The following is a 24,270-nucleotide window of genomic DNA, read 5'->3' on the forward strand; positions in this document are numbered from 1 at the left end:
GATACGACCAACAAACCAATGGAAGAGAGTTGGAAAACCATTAGAAGTGGTCTGCAGGCGGCAGCTGAGGAAGTTCTTGGTAAAAGAAGAGTCGTTATGAAAAAACCATGGACCACGCAGGAAGTATTAGATCTCATTGAAGATAGAAGAAAATACAAGGCTGCGAAAACAGAGGAAGGACAGAATCGTTACAAGAGAATAAGTGACGAAATATGTCGTAAAGCGCGGAAGGCTAGAGAAACGTGGATGAAAAGCATTTGCGAAGACGTGCAAAACAATCTTAAACATGGAAAAGTAGAGGCCGCTTATAGGATAGTGAGGAACCACTTTAAGGAAAGGGGCGTAAGATGTAATACCCTTAGGGACAAAAACGGAGAACTATTGATTGAAAACGAAGAAAAAGGGAAGAGATGGAAGGAATGTCTGGAAGATTTGTACAAAGGAAGTCGCCTCAGAACGAATGCTATCGAAAACGAGAGGGAAGTGGATGCCGATGACATGGGAGCCCCAATTTTAAGATCGGAATTTGATGCGGCTGTAAGAGACCTCAGAATAAATAAAGCGTCTGGCATTGATGACATTCCTGCAGAACTAATAAAAAATTCAGGAGAGAAGACGTTGAACCAGCTATACAAAATCATTAGTGAAATGTATACGACAGGTGAGATACCAAAGGATTTCGAGAGGAACATTATAATCCCTATTCCTAAGAAGAAAAGAGCGGAGAAGTGCGAAGATTTAAGGACCATAAGCCTTACTACACATGCGTCAAAGATACTGACAAGGATCATCGATAGAAGAATAGAACGAAAAGCAGAAGAGTTCTTGGATGAGGACCTATTTGGATTCAGAAAAAACAAAGGCACTAGGGAAGCAATATTGGCCCTAAGACTGCTCATAGAAAAGAGGATGGAAAAGAACAAGCCAACATTCGTTGCGTTTGTGGAGTTAGAGAAAGCATTTGACAACGTGGATTGGAGCACAATGCTTGGAATCCTAAAGGAAATTAGGGTTCTTTATAATGACAGAAGAATCATCCACAATTTATACAAAAACCAAGTAGCCGTGATAAAATCAGGGCCCAGCTGTGAAGAAGCAAGAATTAAGAAAGGAGTGCGACAAGGCTGTACATTGTCACCCGTAATTTTCAACGTTTACATTGAAAAGCCATTAATGAAATCAAAGAAAAGGAATTGGGAGTGAATATCCATGGAGAAAAAATTAGCATGCTAAGATTTGCCGATGACATAGCCGTTATAGCAGAAACAGAAAAGGATTTGAAAAATATTCTGGTTAATATGGGTAGGGTAATGAGTACGAAGCAAACCAAGATCTTAGTATGCAGCAGAAGAGAAGAAGTCAAGACCAACATTAAAATAGGGAGGCAAAAACTGATAGAGGTGGATGAATTCTGTTATTTGGGAAGCAAGATAACTAGTGACGGGAGAAGCAAGAAAGAAATTATCAACAGAATAGCCCAGGCGAAGAGAGCATTCCACCAAAAGAGAGACCTGCTTACAGCGGGAAACTTAAATATGGAAGTAAAGAAACAATTTATAAGAACCTACATCTGGAGTATGCTCCTATACGGAAGTGAGGCATGGAAAATGACCGCAGCGGAGAAAGCAAGGATAGAGGCCTTCGAAATGTGGTGCTACAGAAGAATGTTGAAGATCAAATGGATCGACCGAGTTAGTAACGAGGAAGTCCTAAGAAGGGTAGGAGAGAAGAGAAGCCTCATGAAAACCTTAAAAAGAAGACGGAACAACCTTATTCGCCACATCTTGAGACATGATGGCCTGATGGTGACAATCGTCGAGGGACAAGTGGAAGGCAAGAATGGAAAAGGAAGACCTCGAGCAAAATATATGGAACAAGTAAAGAAGGATGTGAAAGAGAAGAAATACGTAGGTGTGAAAAGATTAGCTGATAGGAGAACTGAGTGGAGAGCTGCGTCAAACCAATCCTAGGATTGTTGACCAGTGATGATGATGATGATGAGGTATTTATGCTATCCTCTGTAACTAGTGACAGATTATAGCAGGGTATTTGTATCCCCTCTCATTCATACATTTGAGTATTCATTCTATAGATAAACCACTTTACAACTTCACTGTTCTATCGCTTCAGCAGCCGAATGTCATGAAATCCAAAGCCTCAGCCATTTTGCATCTCCTCCAGGGTTAACAAGTCATTCCTATCCCTGCATCACCACTAATTTTTATAAGGCTTTAGAACAAGAAAATTCTGCTTCCATTAAATTAAATTTTATGACCAGTCAGACCTTGAAAAAAGGACAACCCTTGTATTTATTGTCCAAGTTTTGAAATATAAACTAAGTCAACTATATTCTGCTATTTATTCTTTCTAAATTCCACTCACCCAATCTTCAAGTGGGCTATCCACTGTATTTCAAACGTTAACAAAATTACAACTTAAACTCCTTCAAAAATTAACTTTTTCACTCTCAAACTTTACAGAAGTCATGAATCCCAAAACAAAACTACAAGTGATGGAGCAATATGTTTTTGCAGGATTAAAATAAGGGCTGTAGAGAGATACTGCTTTAGTATTCCACTAACACCTGTGCCTGCAGGAAGTATTTCTCCTTAGCATCAACTACTACAAAAATATAACATATATTATTCTTTGAAAAGAGCAGACTGTGAATATAGATAGATAACCTGAGAAACGATTTGTGCATTTGATCCAACAGATGCCACCATTGTCTTAGGCCCTTGCAGCGTTCCCGTAGTTACTGTGCGACTAGTAGTGGTGGCAGTTTGTAAAACAAGAGATGTAGCTGGTACAGCAGTAGTAGAGCTAGATATAGCAGGTGCCGTAGATGATGATATACTTAAGGCTCCAGCAGCATTGGCCCTCAATTCTTTGGCCACCTGAAATAAAACAGATCCATCAAGTAGAGTTAGTAAGATAAGCAGAGCCGACTACGTACTTTATTCTAAAGAGACTGCTGAGATAACATGAACATATTAAACAGGGCATCATATTTACAATACTTCAACCATTGTATTGCATCCACTTTACTCGAACTTCAATTTGCTCACACAGCCCTACCACTAACCCTTGAAGCCGACTGCAATTATTTTCTAAAATGGCAGCAGCACTAAGTGCAATCGTCCAACCACTAAAAAAAATTGAAACATTTGTACGAAAAATTCCATCAATTCAACCTGAGAATTACACGTCTTGGATTAAAAAAAAGGGAAATATAAGTTTCTGGTTTCACTATTCAAAATCACAATTGATTATCATACATTCAATTTTACAGTCACTTGATACATATCTGAAAAAGGAGTTTTATCTTTTACAAACACATTTGTTTTACACTAGAGTGATTTTGGCAATTTCCAGCAGTTATGTTAACAAGCATGTTTCGGCAAAATTACACCTACCATCCATAAAAAGTTGAGATACCAGAGTTTGAAGAGTTGTATCTCGGTAACTAATCAATAAGTTGTAATTAAAAGAATTGGAAATGAAAGGGAAGTTATTTCTACACTCCCTTAAAGTCATCACAAATTCATCCTTAGATCAACAATTTTTTCACACAGCTTTGTATGAAAAAAAGATATGGTTTTTGATACTCCCAAAACAGTTGCTCCATTTTGAACGATATTTTTTTAAAGAAATTCTCCTGAATTGCCATAAAAATCAACACAGTGAAGGAAAAGGCTCTTTTAAATGCATTTCCCTAAGAAGAACTTTGTACTAATTGTATGAGTGCCAAAAATGGTGGCTATGCAAAAGTTATTTTAATTATTTCAATACTTAAATGCACTGTTGCACTAAAAGCACTAAAATTTTAAGCACTGTTGGCACCACATACATGCATAGTTGACGAACACTGGAATAAAAATTATAAACATTTGTTCCTTTTTCTATTTTAATGCTATTTATCCCTGGTCTAGACATCCACTTTGCACTGCACAAGAAAAAGGCAAGAAAGGGAGACGTGAAGAGAGGGAAGCTAATTGCGAGCATGGTTGCAACATCAGCCGCTGGCGACAAACCCTGCTGGAAGGTCTAACTCAGGACAAGCATCAATTTGCTAGCAATGGTTTCTCTTTTTCCCAAGTGAAGCTAGCAGCCATTGTCACAACTCTTCCAAACTCATTGAACAAATGCAAGTAAATACCAAACAAAATAACACATTTTTATGGTTTCAACTTCAAATTTCAGCAACTGTGCATGAATGTAATGCTGATGAATATTTTACCATTACATCCTTAAATAACAAAAATAGAAGTCTCTTTATCATCAATTTTTGGTGCTAATTCAATTATTCTGACATTATTTTCTGGGATTTGCAAATAAAATAGCCTGTTCCATTATTTTACTGATTTTTATGTCAGTAGATAAAAAAATTATCAAAAAAATAATGTTAAAATTGGAGTAACTGTTTTCAGAAGCATCAAAAACCGTGTCTTTTTATACCAGCTTGATAAAGAATTTTAAAGTAAGGATGAGTTTTTCATGACTTGAGTAAATTTAGAAATAAATTTACAGTAAATTCCAGTCATTTTATTTCAGCCAATAAATTAGGTACTTGCATAAATGGAACACTACAAATTTGGATACCTTGAATTTTTCCAAGGACAGTACATTAATTTGTTGAGAAAAAGTGAGCACCATATTTAAATGAGTAATCACAATCCCCAGAATTCTTTTGACAATTTTCGAGGCTATAATAAGCAATTTCTTGGATGAGAATTGATAAAAAATTACCTCAGCAGAAACCACAACACGTGCAGTTGTTCCAGGAGCTATTCCACTTGCTCCAGACGTAGCTACTAGCGATCCACCTTTGCGAGCCACTAAATGCCCAGCAGATATTGTCTGGCCACCACCAGCTCTTACAGCAGCAGCGGCTGCAGCTGCAGCCTTAACAGCTTGGCCAAGTGACGTGGCCAGAAGAGATGTAGCTCCACCCAGAGAAGGATTGGAACCAGGTGAGCCAGTCGTTGTCACCTGAAGGTAAAATTAAAGTCTTCAATATCTAATATAAATGGTACCCTTCAAGCAGCCTCATTAATCAAATGGCAGGAGGCATTCAGACACTAGCAGTAATCCTTTATGATAAAATTTAAAATAATTTTAGGCGTGCATTGTGAAGAGATTTCACCTAGTTTAACCTAGCATTTACTTAAGCCCTTCATCGCTAGGGTGAAAAACAGATTCCTATACCTTATATCCATTAAGCAACAAATCTAATCATTTCTGTTGCATGTGGAAACATAGTTTGGTTTTGGGATATCCCCATATCACTCTGAACCAATCAAAGTCTATCACGTAGCCTCTGACTTTAACGTTCTCTGCTCCTTACCAAATCCATACAAAAGCTACGAAATAATGCCCTCTTCTCCTTGGTAGCAGTTTCTGACTAATAACACTGTTTCCCTTTACATTTTATATATTTCACAGATCAAATATTTTGGTTCCAGACCTCATGTACATGCCACATATTCGATAAGTGGCCCGATGGGTGAGAAGTAGCACCTCCCTTTCACCTTTTAATCCAAGGATCTTCCTGAAATATGTTTGATGAATCATAGCTTCTTTTGCGCTCTGCCACAAATAAATGTACACCACAAGAGGTTTGAAGTTATTTTAACTCCCAAATATTTGACTCCATCTGATGCCTTTATTTTGACTCTATCCACTAGTTATCCATAATTACATGTCTTATCTTAAAAATGTTCAGTAATGCATTTCTTGGAATTAATATCTAGCCCCCACTATTGGCTCTACACGCCTTAATGGTAGTAAAAGTCTTTCTTGAGGAAATGATAATATTAAAATCAATGAAATGGACACATGGAGTAGAGCCTTGAACACCAATAATTCATTTTGCAGTCTGTGGCATTTTTTAGTTTTACCTCCCTCCCCAAAATTCTGGTACCCTTCCCCCAGAAATTCCTCCGAAATCTTCTGAACATCCTCTGAACTTCTCCCGCTAAGGACTTTTCACGCTAAGGTTTTTCGCACAAAGGCCCTTCGACTCAAAGGCTCGGAGACTCTTAAGTCTCTGAACTCTTGTCTCCGAACTCTGTCCTCCAAAGCAGCCCTACGAACCAGCCCACCTGGAGATCAAGACTCATATAGCAAGTACGGCGGACGGAGGAATACCTCCACCTGGCAATCCAGGGGAAGTGGGCGCTGAGGTATAAGAATCCAGTTTGGAGTGAGAAGTACTCCACTTTGTCCTATCATAACTCTCTCTCCCTCCAAGACCTCTTCCTACCATGTCATTCCTCTCCTTGACTTCCTATGGCTTGCATTAACGGTACATCATACAACTTGGCTGTGTCTCCAACCCTGAAGATAGAGGAGACAAAACCCGGGGGTACGCTGTTGTCCTCCAACACCTGGTTGGATGACGAGAAGTGTTGCAGAGGTTCCAGTCAACACAAGCGCCTGCCGGGAGATTTTGACAGATGCGGCTGACTTGGACATTGCAGTATTCCCCACTCCTTTGCTAAATTCCCCCACTCCACTCTGCCACTGTCCCCGGTTGCGGTAGCCCTCTTGCTCACGGGCTTTCGCCGCTGTGACATTGGTCGACTTGAGAGATTGATTCTAAAATCATTTTTGGTGGTGACAAGCAAACACAGCTTTTTACTTAGCTTTTCAAATTATTGGTTTTTAAATTATGAGATTATTAGTTATCATCATTGAGTTTTGTAATATTTTTGATTTTGAATATTTCTACTTCAAATACATTTTGATTGAACATGACTTGTAATTTTGTCACAATTGTTTCCCTGACTGCTGATTATTCTTGTTTTGTGGAGTCTTTCCCTCATCCAGTTAGCGAAAGATAATAGGAGTTCCCTGCATCTGGGCTTACGTTACGAATCTACAAGATTTCACACCACAAGTCCATCAGATTATCCAGATTTCATGGAACCTATTCTATTTTTGTCAATACTAAGTATGTAATGATCAGTACTGCTATTGCACTGATGACACCAAGCTAAAAATTTCACTCATGTTCAAAAACTCAAATCCCAAGTCTATAGTCATGGCAATGAATACCTAAATTATGGAGCACTCTTGAGAATCTTAATACAAGTTGACCGTTACTTATTTTTTTCCCCACAGATATTTCATCAAGGCTGCCAATTTATAATTTCAGGAATTTTTAAAGGTTATCAGAGTTCATTAAGTTCACATCAAAAAACTATCAAACATAATACCAACAAAGACATGCAGCCACATGGTTCTACTTTTAAAAGTTGACTTCTGAGCATAATATACTTTTGTTTAATTTAGAAATGGTATGGATGGTTCTATTCATGAAGCTAAAACACAACAAAAGTTTAGGATATGAATGCTTACCTGAATGGTCTGCAGACCAGATGCAGTGGATACCTGCAAATTGTGAACTGAAGGTCCAGTAAGGGAGAAAGTGCGGGATATTTTAGAGGCAGCTGGCATGGCAGTGGCACGGATTGGAGCAACAGCTGGTTGAGTTAGCCCAGGCGTGGTAGAAGTGACTACAGTTGAAGTCACCGATTGCACAGCAGCAGAAACCTCAGTTTTAATTAAAGCTTCCCCAGCGTCCTTCTGTGAATCTTTTTGTTTACTTCGACTGGGTTTCCTTGGAGTTGATGACTTTTTAGTTTTGGTCATGAAGCACTGCTGCTGATGGAGTTTTTCTGTATTTAAATTAAATAAGTTTGCATAAAATTAAGAATAATTCACACTATTGCAAGAAATGAAAAAGATAATACCCTTACTAGAATTCAATCAACATGATCAAGACGTGATGAGGTTTGCAATTTAAGATTCAAAATAGAATGAAATTAAAAATCTTGTGATTGCAGACTTTTAACTATGAGAATAACTTCCACTTTGAGCCTTGTTAATCAAAACTCAACATAAAATTTACAATCAGAAATAAAATGATGGCTCACCAAATTCCTCTTCAGAACGCCCACGATGTAAATATATCCACATTTTACGCTTTGTGTCATACCTGACACAAGGATCTGGATCATAGTGTAACCGATCAAGAGCACCACTGACAACTGACTGAAGATAACTTTCTTGATGACCAACTGGGGCTAGAAATTGAGAATCTCGAAGCAATTCACATACTTCCGAGCGTGTTCCTTCCCCATTCGGCAACCTAGCAGTGGCATCTCGAACTACAGAGAGATGATCATCATTACTTTGAATAGGAACACTAAACACAGGACGATACTGTATGACAGATAAGGATAATAACAAAACCACTCAAAATTTTCATAAACACATACCAAGGGAAAGAATAGTTACAAAATTTGGACGATCTGCTGCCAACAGAGAATGCCCTCTAGGTTTATTCACAGGCCCTCCTTGGGAATATGCCCCTTTCACAGGACCTACTACTGATTCATACCCATGCATTCGGAATGTGAAAGCTTTGTGAGGATTTTCATAACGAAGAAGTTCCTGTAGAGAAGATAAATGTATAATCCAGGGATCATTGCACATACAGCATTGGTATAACATTTTTAATCAATTGATGATACATATTCAAAATTTATTTTAAAAAAGCTGAGACTAAAATGAGAAAAAGTGTTTTAGATATGTATAAATGATAATAAATGATTATTGCAATTACAATCAGCATATTTTGCAATGACAATTACCCTGTTAATAAATTCAACGTGAGTGAAAAAGCTGAAAAAAATATGAACTCAGCATTCCATGAAGGGGATCTGATCCCACAAACTATAGCAGTGCATGTTCTTCACTAGGATGCAGAGCCTTCACTTGAGCTTTGCACTAGCAATGCAAGGCTTGAGCCAAAAGTGAAAACCCTGGCAAGTATGCAGTTAAAGCACATGAAATAATCATGAAGTCCAACATAACTCAAAACAAAATGATGAAGTCGCAATGATGAGCATGTGAAAAAAATTCGTTTCAACGAGGCCCTTGTGGTGTTGGAACTCGCCATAGCGAGAGTTTCCATTGCCGGAAACCTTCACCAAGAGTCCCCAACTCTGTAATTGCTGACGATCTGTTATAAATAAAGTTAACATGGAGTGCTCAGTCTCAAATTCATGTGGTTAACTGTCACTCGATAAGTAAGTAGTTAATTTTAGTGAAAATATTGCGGCATTAACACTAGCAAATGCTCAAACTTCTTTTGTTCCTAGGGCAGAAGAAAAAAGTTGACACCATACTAACACATCCGTGAGTTGCGTGAATAGAGAGCATTTGAAGGCAGATAGATACCATGGCCAAAAAACGCAAAACACATCTAAGTGAGAAAATGAAAATTCATCATAGAACAATATGAGAGCGGCATACTTTATTTATCTTACGATTTGCTCTACAAAATTAAAAAAAACGAGAAGATAAGGTCTGCTGTGGTGGGGGAGAGCAAACCATCGCAACAAAAGCGCTCAAGGAATGCAAAACATGAAGAGTTATAAGGAGCTTTGTTCGGGTGGTTTTACCCACTTCAATCTGCTGGAACTACTGAGAAAGGGACTATGCTTAAGGCTAAAGCAGAGTATTTAAGTGATAGATTGAGAATCAAGAACAAGAAGTGTTCGGAAGGTTGGTAATACTAATTTAAAGCACGAAAGTATTATCTCCCTTCATAATTGCAGGTGATGCATGTGATGTAAACCCGAAGCCCTGGAGAAAAGGACTCTGATCCTAGCAGAATATCTTGAGAAGTATTCACAACGTGATATAACACAATCGAAATGGAATTCTTTTACAACCTAATCACCAACAAAACCCTTGCAGTGCGGGGTGTTTCTTGTAGAGGCAGGCTATGTGCTGTTAGTGATGACTAGGGACATGCAAAAGTCGCAAATGCGATAATGCGAATTCCGGGGTTTTACCGCGATTACGCGAATTCTGGGGTTTTCCCACGACTATGTGAATTTCGTGTTAATTGGGATTTTCTCCAATTCATGGGCGATTTTCACCAACTCAGACGCGATTTTCACAATTTTTTTCTTCTCCTCATGCTTCTCCCACGAAATTGTTTTTCGAGGCGTACATTCAAGACGTAATTTTTTCACTGCATTGGCTGCTTTCCGATGCGACGAGTTTCCATGGGCTGCCGTTCACGGCACAGCGCCATGAGATATCTCGTTTGAAAGTGGCCTGAATTTCACGACACCGTTCCGTGAACGGCGGCTGGCCAAAAGTCCTCGCGTCTGAAAATAGCCTCATGGTAGCACGGTGTGTATTTCATGCCATAAACAGTGCACCACCGGGCCGGAATGAACCTTGCCTTGCTGACCGCCAACAATGCCGTGCCATCAACTGCGCGATTCGACTCGTTTGAAGATATTCACTGAGACCATTGGTTATTTGAAAGCATGGTGCCGTGTCGTTGACGATGGCCGAAGCAAAGCAAAAGTCTGAAAGCGGCTGTGCGCCGTCTATTCCGTAAAATACACATGGAGCTACATTGAGGCAGCTTTCAGCCGAAACGACTTATCACCGGCTGCCGTTCCCGGCACAGCACCGTAAAATTCAGGCCACTTTCCGATAAGACGACTCTGAGTTTCACGGCACTGTGCCGTGAACATCACCCCATGGAAATTCGTCGTGTCGGTGCCTAAATCCGATCTGACCGTCCCTAGTAAGCATCATAAGGTTAAGACTACAAGTGAATACCTACTTATCTCCGAGCGCCATACATCTAGTGTAAATTCAGCTGAAAAATGCCACATGAATTATTAGTATTGAAAGTGGAAATTTTGATGACTGTTGAAAGTCCAGGCATAAGTCTACAACACCGTGCGATGAGATAAAAAATGCTGGAAAGTTTTTTTCTTTAGCTTCGATGCTCAAAATAGGGGTGCGCCTCTTACACGCACTTATACGGTACATACAAAAGTGGCTTTGTTGGTTGTGCATTGGGACAATGGTTGACAAAGCAATGCTTTGCATGATTTTTCATTCAGTACAGCACTTTGAAATTGAATGGCTAGTTTGTTATTTATGCAAGGAAATTTAGTGATGTAGAAATAACATCACCTTTCGTCTGGATTTATGGTCAAGTTAAGAGGATAGAAATATGTCTCCGTCGCCACACCATTCCTGTTCCTATATAAGTGTTGACAATAGATTTATTGGCTACTATTTGCTCCACCTCCGGTAGAGCGACAATTTGCTATAGCGGGTATTTATTTTAGCACCGTGGAGTCTTGTTTTATCGAGGTTGCACTGTATCTAACTTCTCCCATTGAGTGCATATATTTTCACACAAACTAAATTTCCTTGAGAAGCAGAATTGGCACCACAACTTTACCGAAAACTTTTGAAAGAATTGTACTGTACATACCTATGTAACTTATAAGGAAAAGTTGATCCCATATTGGAAAAGGATATTAAAATAAAAGGCTTCCAATGGATTAAATTCAATAAGTTACAAAAAATTGCTATACTTTTAGGAGCACCCAGCAATGATATATAGTATACACTTATTCCCACCCAAACATCCCCACTGGTTGTTGAGCTAATAACTCGTATCGCAACTGAAACCGAAAAAAAAAAATTGATACTGTAATCGCAAAACCCAACATGAAAACTTTTCCTGAGCATAACTTGCATTGCATACTTTCATAGAGCATCATCAATCCTATCACTTCTCAGACAACTTGATATAAGTTATTTTGGACAGTTTCCTCATTACCCTAACTAGAATCACTCACAGCTTTTGAAAGTCAGGCAACAAACGTGCATCATTAGATTAGAAATTAGAACGGAGAACCAGGACTGAGAACTGATTCCAGAAACCAAACCCGAATCAGAACTGACCCATCCTTACTTAATACACACTCTCATTTGCTGAAATGAAGACTATATGTATGCTCAAAATGGTAACTAATGCTAACCTGCTCTCTGTAAGCTTGGCGCTCTGCATCAGTGCTTGGCCTCACAGTCCATGTTGTTGGGCATCGAGGTGGTGGTGGTGATAAAGGCCCCTCGTCACACTCCTCCAACACACTGGTCAAGTTTGCCAGAGTTGAGGGAGTCTCTTCCCGCTCAGTCACAGCCACAGTGGTCCTATTCTGTGATTGGGCTGCTTCGTCTCTTCTGTCCAGCCAATGCTGACATAAAGGCATTAGGTGAGAATCCGAGTCCCGACCTGCTCCAATCCATTGGTATAATTTGGACTGAGTTTTGAATTCCAAATATGGCACAAAGTCCTCAGGCTGAATGTCTGTAAAACAAGCATCAATTATTACCCACAAAAGGTCAATTTTAGTAAGATATTCAGATACATATGAAGAGATTTATAGGTAAGTAATTTTGTAGAGGAGGAATTCAAGGGCATGTGAGGTGTGTTAACTACTTTCTTTTTATTCTTTAAAAATATTTATGTGCTACATTTTTTCCTAAGTCCTCGGTAACTTTTATATGCATTAACTTCTCATAATTTAAAATGACATATCACATTATAAATTAAATAACAATGTAATGCAACCACAGTGTGGTGGAAAAAGCTCCAACTATGTGCAGAAATATTTTTTAGAAATTCAAAACACGCTAAATATCTTTAAATTCTGAATTATATGGATAAAATCAAGATATTCAACAACATTTGAATTTTAAAGTACGCAAGGCCAAGCTAGAAATATTTTTCAGGTGGTTTGGAGGAAGGAATGTATTTTGGGAGGTCACTAGTAGGGGTTAAACCTTATACTTTATTTTCTCAGCATTTTGCGGAGATTTGAACTCTTTGATACCCCTCCACCCCACTTGCTTCGGCCTTGCGCAATTTCAATTTACTATGGTGCATGAGATGTAATAGGTACATAATAAGTGAGTCATGCACACAACCAATCAACAAAGAAAATTACTGACCTGGTGAGTCACCCAAAAGAAATCGAATGGCTGATCCCAGTTGCTGTACCCAACTTTGAGCACCAGCATACCAATCATTCAGAGGAGAAATTGGGCTTTCCTGCCACGACCGAAGACTTTCTTCCATTGTGGACATTGCCATGCGTTGTTCTGGCGTTGAGCAGATGATATCTCTGACTAATGAAAAGAAACACGCATGTGTTTCTTGCATAAGCTCTGGAGTATGCCTATTAAATAAAGAGTTTTATAAAATGAAAATCAGCAATGAGAAGAGTAATTAGGACACGGATAAGTTAAGGTATACATCACACGTTAAGACATATTGACTAACAAAAAACTATTCATGGATAATAACATGAAGAAAGATGATTTAGAAAAAGATAAAAGAATGATCAAAGGAATAAAAAGGATACAGGTGGGTTAGGGGCTTGCAGTGATTATAGTTGTGAGATTATGAGAGACAATGGAGAGCAATACAAAACCTTGGTACCAAGCAGAAAAGGCAAAATAAATAATAAACAAACAATAATAACAGTAGAACTATTTTTGTGATCCCAGATTTAAAAAATTTCCTGCTTCTGCGCAAATATTTTTGGTCCTATTTAAAGTGACTTCATTTGATTTCTCCCAGTTTGCACTCTCCTGGCTCTATGTGGTTTTTTTTATGGTCCTCATAAAATGCATAAAGGTTTCATAAATTTTTATAAGTGCATATTATTAAATTTTATACAAAATAAAAATAATAAGTCAAAATTATCTAATAAGCAATCATTGCTAGTACTTTGATAACTGACCATAGAGAAAATGGATAAGCACATGAGATTCATTCATCATTTCCCCAGGGAGAAAAATATAAATGTGAGGGAGGGTGACAAAGGAGGAGTTAAATGTTATTTTGTGAAACAAGGTTAGCAAGGTTCGATCCTACAATTCTCAATTCTAAGAGATTTTGAGCTAGGAACCAGAAGTATAATATCATTTACATTACATAGTTTCACAAATTTAGAGATGTCATAATTTCATTCCCTTTAGGCAAAGCTGGATGAGTTATTTAACAATTACCATGCCTAGAAAAATGATTAATAACTTCTCAAAATTAAGCAATGAAAAGGACTCACTGGAATAAGAACTCCAGAAATAGGTCCCAGAACTGATGCAAGGAACTAAATCAGCAATAGAAGCAACAAAAAAGTGTGACTGACCCATCTTTGGTAAAATATGAACATTTCCCTCTTTAAGGAACTTGAATTGTTAGGGACCATATCGATGGCTCAGTTCTAACAACACATTTCTAAAAAAAAAGCAAATTTTCAGGAGAGCAAAAAAAAACTATTATTTTTTTCTGATTGTACGCTAAAATTAAAAACCAAAAATTCAGAAAACTGAAAAAGATGCATACATTTGCCAACAAAGAGTTGTTTTTTGTTTAAATTTCATTTTTTAATGTTATTACACTTTGTTTAAGATACCAATGTCAAACCGGCCAAATTTTGAGATACGTGTTGTTAGAACTTAGCCGTCGATATGGATTTTTATGGGTTTAAGATACAATTATGCTCTACAGTTGGAGGCTAGACTATACATGAAAAATCCCCTTTTCTCACTGTAAGAATGTAGCTTCTATCAATCCACTTACTTGATATCATCCAAATTAACACTCATTCCATGGCTTTCTCCGAGGTCCATAGGTAAACTCATCATATCTAAGCCATCAAACTCAGTATGCTGAAAGTTTCCAAAGTCATTGGATGAGAAATCATTTCCTCTAGCATTACTGTCATCCTCTCCACCTTCTTCATCTTCCTCTTCTTCAACTTTGATTTGAGGTCTCTGAGCATTACTTGGGGTGCTAATAGTCTTGCCTCTCTTACCTCCACGTACACAGGGTTGCCCTCTTTGAAGTTTTGGAGGTTGTGATGGAGTATGGGTTTCCTAATAAGTAATTATGTTAGAATACAATTATCAAATAAATACAAATTGGTAGGAATATAAAAATATTTTAAGATAAAAAAGACCTGACATGGCTATAATGAACCTCAATTGTAGTAGTTGTTGTTGTTGTAGTTGTAGTTGTAGAACCACTTATACACACACCAATAAAATGCTTACCTACAAAGGAAAAATGACACACAAAGTCACTCACACACCTCGCAAACTTACTGTACATATACACTGGAGCCCACTTATAATGAACCCACTCATAACAGTCCTGCTTTTAACACAATAGTGCTGTTCCCCATCAAGAGAGGCCTTTTCTCCATGCAAAAATTCCTTGTTTTAATGAAGGCATACTCACAGAAAACACCATTCTAATGAAGTTGGTCTTGCAGCAAGATATATTTTATACTTACAACCTCGACTAAGCGGTTACAAAACATTATGGAAAGTCATATTTATTTTAAGATACGGAGAACTCTAGAAATATCCTTATTTTCACCCACCAATGCATGAGGAGAAACCTACCATTAACACCAGAACTCCTCCTTTCAGACTAGAAGAATATGCATATTCCTACCCCTGCCATGGGCCGTGCAAAACCTATCCATGAAATGCACCAGGCAGCTCTTGCTAGTCACCCCTCCCCAACTCCACTGTTGACTCTACCTGTATATATCAGTCTCTTATGATTTTCTTCTGCACCTTCTGCTGCATTACCAAAGTGCACAATTGTATAGATGGTCTTGCGTTATTGATCACTATGGAGGGCAATAATGGAAGATATTCCCCCTTTCTATTTCCTAACCAGCTTTGTGTTGCTTTCCCTGAAATTCAAGGCAGAGTTGACTCTAACATTCAGCCTACTTCCTTCTCCTCTGTGAGTTACAACTCCTCCGTTCTGTGTTTTACTCCCCACCCCTTCTTTGTTTCACGACCCTCCCGTCGAACCTCGTACCTTCTTCCCCAACTTCACTTCTCGAAATTGCCAAAATACAGCGTACTGACATGGCTTATTGGTGGCTGGTTTCAATGATGATGATTAAAATGCAATGAATGGTTTATTTATCAAACACGAATACTCGAGCAGAAAACTATCCTTAGCACTTGAATTCCTCTTCTCATATGGGAAGAGCCTGAAAAACGGGTCTCAGATTTCAATCAAACTTTGTAGTGTTGTAGTCCACTGAGAGCTGTCCACAAATCATTCCTCATAACAGTGGCGGATACAGAAAATCTCAAGGGGGGGAGGGGTGCAAAAGATATTTGAGCTACCTATACTTTTATTGAAATAAAAAATAATCAAGTCATATGCAAAGTTTAAGAAAGTTAGGTTTAAACTTTTATACACACATACAAGACAGTAGTTCCATCTTACAATACCAACAAGTTACAATTGTGGTTCTGCAGTGTTCTTCAACATCTATCTTATCTAAAATTTTAAGACAGGTGTAACTACAAAAATGGTGGAAAATTATTATCATACCTTTGTGAATGATGAGTCATGAGTTTCCCTCAGCGGTGTGGTCACCACAGTTTCACCAACTCCAACAGATTCAGAGTCTGAGGCAGCAGGGGAGCAACTGTCAGCCCCTCCTTTGATAGCAGGTGGGCCTGGACTTAGCCTCTTCACCTTTGATGAGCGAGAACGTTTGCGAACTTTAGGCCCAACAGGTGCTGTTGAGTGGGTATGAGTTTCCTTGCTGTTGCTATGAACTGATGGCCCAGTAGGCCTCACAAGTTGCCTTTTTGTAGTCTGACACCTCTGAGCAACATCCTGTATCATAATTCCTCTTGTGTTCAGTTCAGGGTGATCCTAAATTTAAAAAATGACTTTTATCAGCCAAGTTTAATTCAACTACAAAGAGAGTAAGATAGGCAACAACTTACAAGAAAAACAAAATACAAGGAGGATACATAGGTAATGAAATCTGATAGCCATTATTACTAACAGTGATCTTGGCTTGACTCAGAATTTACTTGATTACTACTTTCTTCATCTTCTCCACTTCACTTCAGCATTAATTTAAGAATTTATTAGACTTTGACCATGCATAGAGATTTCGTCCATATTAGAGCAAATACATGACCATTTCACCATTACGGTCTCAGATTTTGGTGAAACTTTTGGTATGGGCGTATTTTCACCTCAAAATAACTAAGTAGTACTACCTTTTTGCAAAAGTTGTCTGTGCTAATTATGCACATTTTTATTTTTGCAAAAAAATATGGCTTGAATCTCATAATTCCTTCTATCTCCCCATCAACTATTTTCTGTTCATTTTATCTTTGTGGGTGAGCTGGTGTGGCTGAAACAAGTGGAGATGAGGGGAGGGAAAGTTTCTCGATATGTGACTTTCCCTTTGCCAATCAGCAAACAGCAGGTGTGGCCTCAGTCAGTTGCTCTCAGACCTCTGTCAAGTTAAAATCGTGAATCTGCTTGTGGAGCAGTGTTGCGAAACCCTACATGTTCTTCTTTGAATGTCTTTAAGTATGCATTTCACCAACAATGCCTCATTCAGCATGGTAGCTGCCAAGGCTTCTGAGAAAGGATTATCCTCAATACCTTCCAAATGAGCAGGTACCGCATTTCTCCGATTATAGTCCCCCCCCCTTATTTTGAGGCTTCAGTTTCGGGAAATATTAAAAAAATGCATTTGAATATAGTCCCCCCCCTTTACTTTTACCACAGGCATTTTTGGAAAAAAGGGGGGACTATATTCAGATATATACAGTATATTGTCTCAGTGTTGGGGCCAATATATATGAGGCCACCATTTCCAGTTACAAACTGGAGCAGCTATCTACATTTGGCTACATTAACTTCGCTCCTACTCTCTCCCTCTTGATACTACCCTCACCCTATTAGTGAAGCCTTACGAGGGTGTCCGAGCTCTCACGAAAGCTCACCCACACACATAAAGTGAATAGATTACAGTCCTTGTCATGATTTATGGTTCATTTTATAGCTATAATGTAGCTAAACACATTAAATATGGATAAAATGGAATTAATGCCATTTCCTCTAATCGTTGTATTCAAATATTTGAATTGCAAATAAACTTTCCTCAAATACTCTAGCTTAGAATTGGCCAAAACTTTCATCTTATGATATAGACATAACTAATGAATTACCTCAAAAATATAATTCAGTAGCAACTGATAAATGGATTATTTTTAAATAAAATAACATTTACATTTTTCTCCCGCATGGCATGCTGGCTTTCCCAATAGAAATATTAAAGGAATACTTATGAAACTCATGAGCCTATGAATGCAATCTGACATATGACTCCAGACCATTGTAATATGACCTACTGTAACTTCAATAATAAACTATCCATACCGCCAACTTGTGTGAATTACATAATTAACAAAATGCTTTTGGCAAAATGCAGCTACAATGGCACCCTTACTTTAGTTGTTTTAGATGTATAACTTATTATATAGGTACGCATACACAGTAGAGCAAAATATAGCTGGAGTTCAACTGCTCTAGCGAGACAATCTAGAGACAGTTAACACCGGCAAGAAATTTACTCTCACAAGACTGCTATATCAAGACTGCTCTGCATCAAGGAGAGAGAGATGTCTAATCAAGAGGCAACTGGCAGCAGCAGCTAATATTGCCACTGGATTCTGACTTCGATTGCAAATGCCCGACCATAGACTTTGATCTTAAATGATTGACCATAAACTTCAGCCATGATTGCTGACCATTGATGTGGAGAATGACAATGACCGACATCCGTTGAAATTAACTGATAGCCAAATTCAGTTGTGAATACCTAAAATGATTGATTCATTTGATAGAGTGATTCCTTTCATCAATCGATCACACATGTCAGTCGCTCACAACTGACCTATCACTTCCTTCAAAATACTGAGACCAATAATTGCCATTTTATCATGAACTGAAAAATGTGCCATGGACTATAGGCAAAATAAACATTTTTACCGAATGGTCATGTCAAAGCAAATTTTTCACAGCCTACTACACACATTTTCTCAGCCCTTTTAATAACAAACCCTTATTATAAACATTAATAACAGAGGATTACACATTTCAGTCAACAATAAGAAAATAACTTAACATAAAATACTTACATCCCCCGCACTTCTCCTTTTCTTATGCTTCAGTAACATGGCTTTGTAAGTCTCATCAGTAATTTCATAAGGGTTGTAGTTACTGGTGACATTGGACTCAAGGTCAAATCCAGAGGGTTTAACAGCTAATGTAGAAGTGACAAGTTTCACATCTGGAGTAAATGAAGATTCCAAGGCCAACAGCTGCTTTTTCTGCTTTTTGCTCAGCTTTGGAGGCGGTCCATCTAAAATAATGAACTCAGTAGCAATAAAATGTCTTAAAGTATTTTAAGGGTCTCGTCATTATTTGCTGAACAGCCATCTATGTATATGAAAGTATGATTTCACTGGATTTCAATAAGTCAATAAAATATTCACCAAAGTCATACTTTGAAAGGTAACTTGCCATTTACCTAGATGTACACCCATGTCTCGTATAGCGCAAGGGAAGCGTACCTTGGGGTCTTTGCGCTATACGAATTTGCGTTATACGAGAGCGTTTTAACATTGGGAAGATAGGGATGCGTTCCTGGTAGCATAGGTCTTGGGTATTGAATTTCCTCTAAAATATATATATTCCCATAAATAGCCTTAGAAAACATTATTTATATAATTTTTTATAGTTTAAAACATCTTTAAAGATAGTATGCACGCATTTGACGACTTTTAATCACGTGAAAAAAAATTCTTACGTGCTTTTGAAATTCCCTCCTGTCGTGCGGGTGGGCTAACATCTGCTATCTCAGGGGTTTGTAATGCATTGCCGGCAGTGGACGATTTTTCTAAACCAGTCTAAAAACAACTATTGTGCCACCCAAGCCCTTTTGTCGCTCATCGAAGTGACAGGCAAACGCTACTTTGAATGCCATTTCATAGCTAGCGGAGTTTATGAATGATAAATCATTTTAATTTGAAGTCCTCCGAGTCATTAGCGGCTACGTGAAACAGTCTTTAAATGTCTTGAAGCCTTCCCAAGTTTTCCTTCCCTGAAAATGAATGAACGAGAAAGCATTCTTTTCCAATAGAATATCGTCTCGTCAACACTAAAAACTAGTTGAGGGGGAAAGGAGCCACTTTCAATCACAGCTTGGAGTTCATCAGAAAATGTTGTGGTGACTGCGCTATCAACACTTGCAGATTCACCTGATATCGCCGCACTGAAAATACCTGCTTGCCGTTTAAATTCTGGAACCAACCGGAGCATTCACTAAATGTCTCGGAGCGATTACCACTCTCGTCTTTTTGTACTGAATCACTATGAACTTTCCGTATGTGTAGACCCCCGTGATTGAAGTTGGTGCGGCTGAGATCACTGATGTTTTAACTTCGTCTTCATTCAGAATAAGGCATCGTGCGTTTAAACTTCCGCGCAATATCGCTTTGTCGTTCTCCATTTTCAAAGCAATTGACCTATACCAATTTCTCATCTAGGTTTATGGTTTTTCTTGATAAATTCTTGATTTTTCTACCCGCATTCCTATTTTTTGCCATTTTATCTTGGTTTTTACTCTGCATGGCTCTATCGAAATCACCTTCTACTGCTGAACTGTGTTCTTGAGACGCAGAGGGCCTACGATAGCGGGGAGGGAACGAAGCCATTGTGTTTGAGACTCTATAGGGGACCCTCTTGTATGTTGGTGCTCTTCATGCGCAACTCGGCTACTGCTCCATTTCTCCCCCGTAAATACCGATGACCTTGAAGGCTTTAGTGTAGTCACTCTACCTGGAAGTCAATCGCCCGATAACCTATGACGGCAAAAATTACGTCTCAACCAGTATTGCTTAAAAAAAACTCATTTCTACTGGCCCCACGCTTAATTAATGATCTAAATTAACTCATTCTGTTAAGGAGACGAGATAAATTACTTGGGTAGGCCGGCTATATGGACCCAATGACGAGTAATCCTTTAGGCCATTGCACAGCAATGGATTTCGATTAATATATAAACAAAAAAGAAGAACAAGCAATAATATTTGTGTGTGTAAAATGATAGAAATTTCGTGTGTACTTAGCGCAAGTTCACGTTTTATCACGAGAGCGTTTAAGGTTTTTGATTAGGCTACACTGCGTTGCAATGTTTCCCCGAGGAACGAATTTGCGCTATATCAAAATTGCGCTAAACGAGACATGGATGTAATCATAAACAGAAAAAGTAAAGTGCTTTCAAGGAGAAGGACTTCAGACAAAAAAAAAAAACAATTTTTATTAAATATTTTTCAATTCATTCCACATTCATACATTTCAGTTCAATGCTATTGATTTAACCCATACTCCAAATAAAATGCAATGAAAAATTTAATGAAAAAAGAAATCAAAGGAATACTTTGACTTGTAACAATATGGTGGTCTCAAGTATATGAACACACACTAAGAATTTAAACATACCAGGACTAGCCACGGTGATAACTTTACGGAGTCACCTGCAATGCACAAATTGTGAGAAAAATTCATAGAGGAGAATGATGCCTTAGTAGCGTATCAGGCTTAAGTACTCGACCAGATATCAGGAGATCTGGGTTCGCATCCCGGTCAAGGTAAATGATTTTTTCCCAGTGGATTTTTTGCAAAAACTAAGAGGGTTGAGAATGATTCATATACCATCAAAATGGATGAGATAAGCTGGTGACAATGAGCAGCAATTGTTATAGTTCCCAGGAAATTATGCAATAGACAATGTCATGTTTGCTCTCTCCCAAGGTCTGACTAGTTGAACTTATTTTCCTCATTAATTTCTAACTTAACATTACTTTCCATTTCACATCACCTTCAACACACAACTAATGGTGATCAAAGTATCAATAATATTTTTGAGCTACATTTTAACATTAAAAATGGCTTATATCCCTGGGAAAATATTACTCGCAAGTTAACTCCATGCAATGAATCTCACAGCAACAATGCTTTTATTTTTCAATTTCATTCAAATTCATTGCACAGAAGTTTCACTGACTATATACGTACATATTAGTCAAAGCAAGCACCTTATATATTGTTATTATTAAAGCACAATGGTTGAGAATGAATAGAATGTTTAGCTTACAAGGAGCATTTTGAAAATCACCCTGGCCCCAAATAGGATATCCCTTTTTATTTCACTATATGGCCAACCCCCTTTTATTCTTTCTCTAAATCCTATCCTCTTCCTTTCCATCCCTTGTTTACCTCATATTCTTCCCTCTAACATGGATTTAAATATCCCCTCAGCACTTACTTTACACTTCACATTAAATATCTCCTCCAAACTTCCTCTAAAATTTTCCTCTCTTTGCCCACCATGTCCAACAATTCATCTTTTCTCTTCCTCTATGTCCACTTCAACTTTTCTATTTGGTAAATCTGACACTAAAGAGTTTCTTAAAGAAGTGTACGGAGAGGTAATGGGTGCACCAGGAATAGGATGATCATAGATTAATATTTCAGGCTTAGAAGGGATAGGGTTAGATAAGCCGGGTTAATCAAGGTGACTGACCTGGATAATTTTCATCCTCAGAACTTTGACTACTTTCCCCAACCTCTTCTCGTATGCAGGCTAACTCTCGGAAATAGCGTCTCCTTGTTTTCCAAGCAACTGGGAAAGATTTTGGCGGGGGTGGGATACGCTCAGCACGAGGAGATGTATCCGGTGGCAGTCTAAATGCAGCTTCAAGAAGTCTCCTCCGTGAAACCAACAATTCTTTCATAACTCGAAAGTAGTAGCGCCGCTGCCGATACCTAGGATAAGCAGAAAAAAAGGCATTATGAATAATAATAATAAAAATATATTTTCACGGGCACAAGCCCTTTTACAAATTACAATTGAAACATAGGAATTGCACAATTATCATTATAGAAAAAATATACATACTATAAAAACAACATACAAGGAATATTATACATACATATAAAAAGTATGATACAAATATTAATCTTTATTTATGACAATTATGGAAGAAATAGATGAGAGTAAAACTAGATAAATAAATTTTAAAATTTAAAAAATAGTTAAAAGTGGACTTACAATAAATTATAGTTAATATATACAGTGAAACCTGTCTTAAGCGGAATCTCTCGGGCCCTTCACTTTTTTCCGGATAAGACAGTATTCCGCTTAACTCAGGGTCTGACAATTAAAAAAAGACCGCGAAAGTCATATCACGTCCATTGAATGCGTTGCCTAAAAGGTTGGTTTGACTCAAATTCTACACGTTGACGATTATGAAATGATTAATTATAATGAAATCATAAAAGAACAGCATCGCATTATTTTTAAATAGTTTATTTGAAGTAATCAGTCATTTTTGTCTGTCTTTCCTTTTTTCCTGTAGAATACAATTTTCTACGTTGCCAATGGCCCCATGCAAGATGTTAAACAAATCAGTGTAATCTTTGGTGAGACTGCATTCTTTTAATTCTTTTGACGAGACCAACATTTCTCTATACGATTTTTTATTTTCTTCACATATTAAGGTCACTTCTTCGTCGGTATCACAGATTTCCTCTCCTTTATTATTGGCTGTTAAGGAACCATCTTCATTGCTCGTGAGAAGATCGTTGTCGAAATCCACAAATCTCTCAGCACTCATGTTATCTCAGTTTATTACTTACTTCAAATTCGCTTAGATCCACCATTGGCTCCTAAATAGCAAAGGTCATATATATAATCCTGTAAATGCGTAAATATGCATTTACATTGGTGATATGTCAGGATGTAAATTATTTTCTTTACCTTCCTCGAGGATCAGCTCTGGCAGAATTCCAGCTTTGGCGAAAGATTGTTTAACAGTTGATGTTTTAATATCTTTCACTGCCAAATTAATCCAATTAATGGCATCCAGCACTGATACTTTTTATACCTCTGATACTGAATTCGCAGTATCTGCTGCAGCTTATAATGATCGCATCATGTTCTTCCTATATTGTGCATTCAGCGATCTAATTACTCCCTGATCCATTGGCTAAGTGATGCTTGCTGTGTTTGCCGGAAACCAGGCTAGCTTCACATTCGCCAAGTTAATTTTAGGGTAACAGGTTGCATTGTCAAGGAAAAGTATGACTTTCCTATTTTTCCTCCTCATTTCGACATTGAAACTTTTAAGCCACTCTTCCATGATTGAAGCCGTGTTCCATGCTTTTTTATTCCGACTCCATTTGACCGGTAGCTTCTCAATTTCAACGTTTTTAAAGCATCATGGTCGAGCTGATTTCCGGATGACAAGAGGCTTTAGGAGCTCCCCTGCCATATTCCCACAAATGAAAATGGTCAAATGCTCCTTTGAGTGCTTCCCTCCCACAGAATAAAGAATTAGTGTAAATAAAACATCATTGTTTGAATTTTTACCCTAATTTATATAAATAGAACTCGGAAATGCATGTAAACTCTTGCAGTTGTCTCCTTTTACACACAATGATTTAGACGG

General features: G+C 38.0%; 1 protein-coding gene across 5 annotated transcripts in view; it reads right to left on the bottom strand.

Moving 5' to 3' along the window:
- LOC124153805 (nuclear factor related to kappa-B-binding protein) overlaps nucleotides 1–24,270 on the bottom strand; it is a 44,197-nt gene that overhangs the window by 14,079 nt on the left and 5,848 nt on the right. For all 5 annotated transcript variants that reach the window (XM_046527177.1, XM_046527178.1, XM_046527176.1 and 2 more), the window contains exons 4-14: nucleotides 22,344–22,585; nucleotides 18,895–19,118; nucleotides 16,274–16,603; nucleotides 14,489–14,784; nucleotides 12,853–13,079; nucleotides 11,880–12,208; nucleotides 8,286–8,460; nucleotides 7,941–8,174; nucleotides 7,363–7,682; nucleotides 4,750–4,992; nucleotides 2,685–2,897 (exon numbers count right to left, since the gene is read on the bottom strand). In XM_046527177.1, coding sequence (XP_046383133.1) covers nucleotides 2,685–2,897; nucleotides 4,750–4,992; nucleotides 7,363–7,682; nucleotides 7,941–8,174; nucleotides 8,286–8,460; nucleotides 11,880–12,208; nucleotides 12,853–13,079; nucleotides 14,489–14,784; nucleotides 16,274–16,603; nucleotides 18,895–19,118; nucleotides 22,344–22,585 — 2,833 coding nt within the window. The remainder of the gene's footprint in view (nucleotides 1–2,684; nucleotides 2,898–4,749; nucleotides 4,993–7,362; nucleotides 7,683–7,940; nucleotides 8,175–8,285; nucleotides 8,461–11,879; nucleotides 12,209–12,852; nucleotides 13,080–14,488; nucleotides 14,785–16,273; nucleotides 16,604–18,894; nucleotides 19,119–22,343; nucleotides 22,586–24,270) is intronic.

Source organism: Ischnura elegans, chromosome 2 (genome assembly GCF_921293095.1).
Source record: "Ischnura elegans chromosome 2, ioIscEleg1.1, whole genome shotgun sequence".
Taxonomy (NCBI): Eukaryota; Metazoa; Arthropoda; class Insecta; order Odonata; family Coenagrionidae; genus Ischnura; species Ischnura elegans.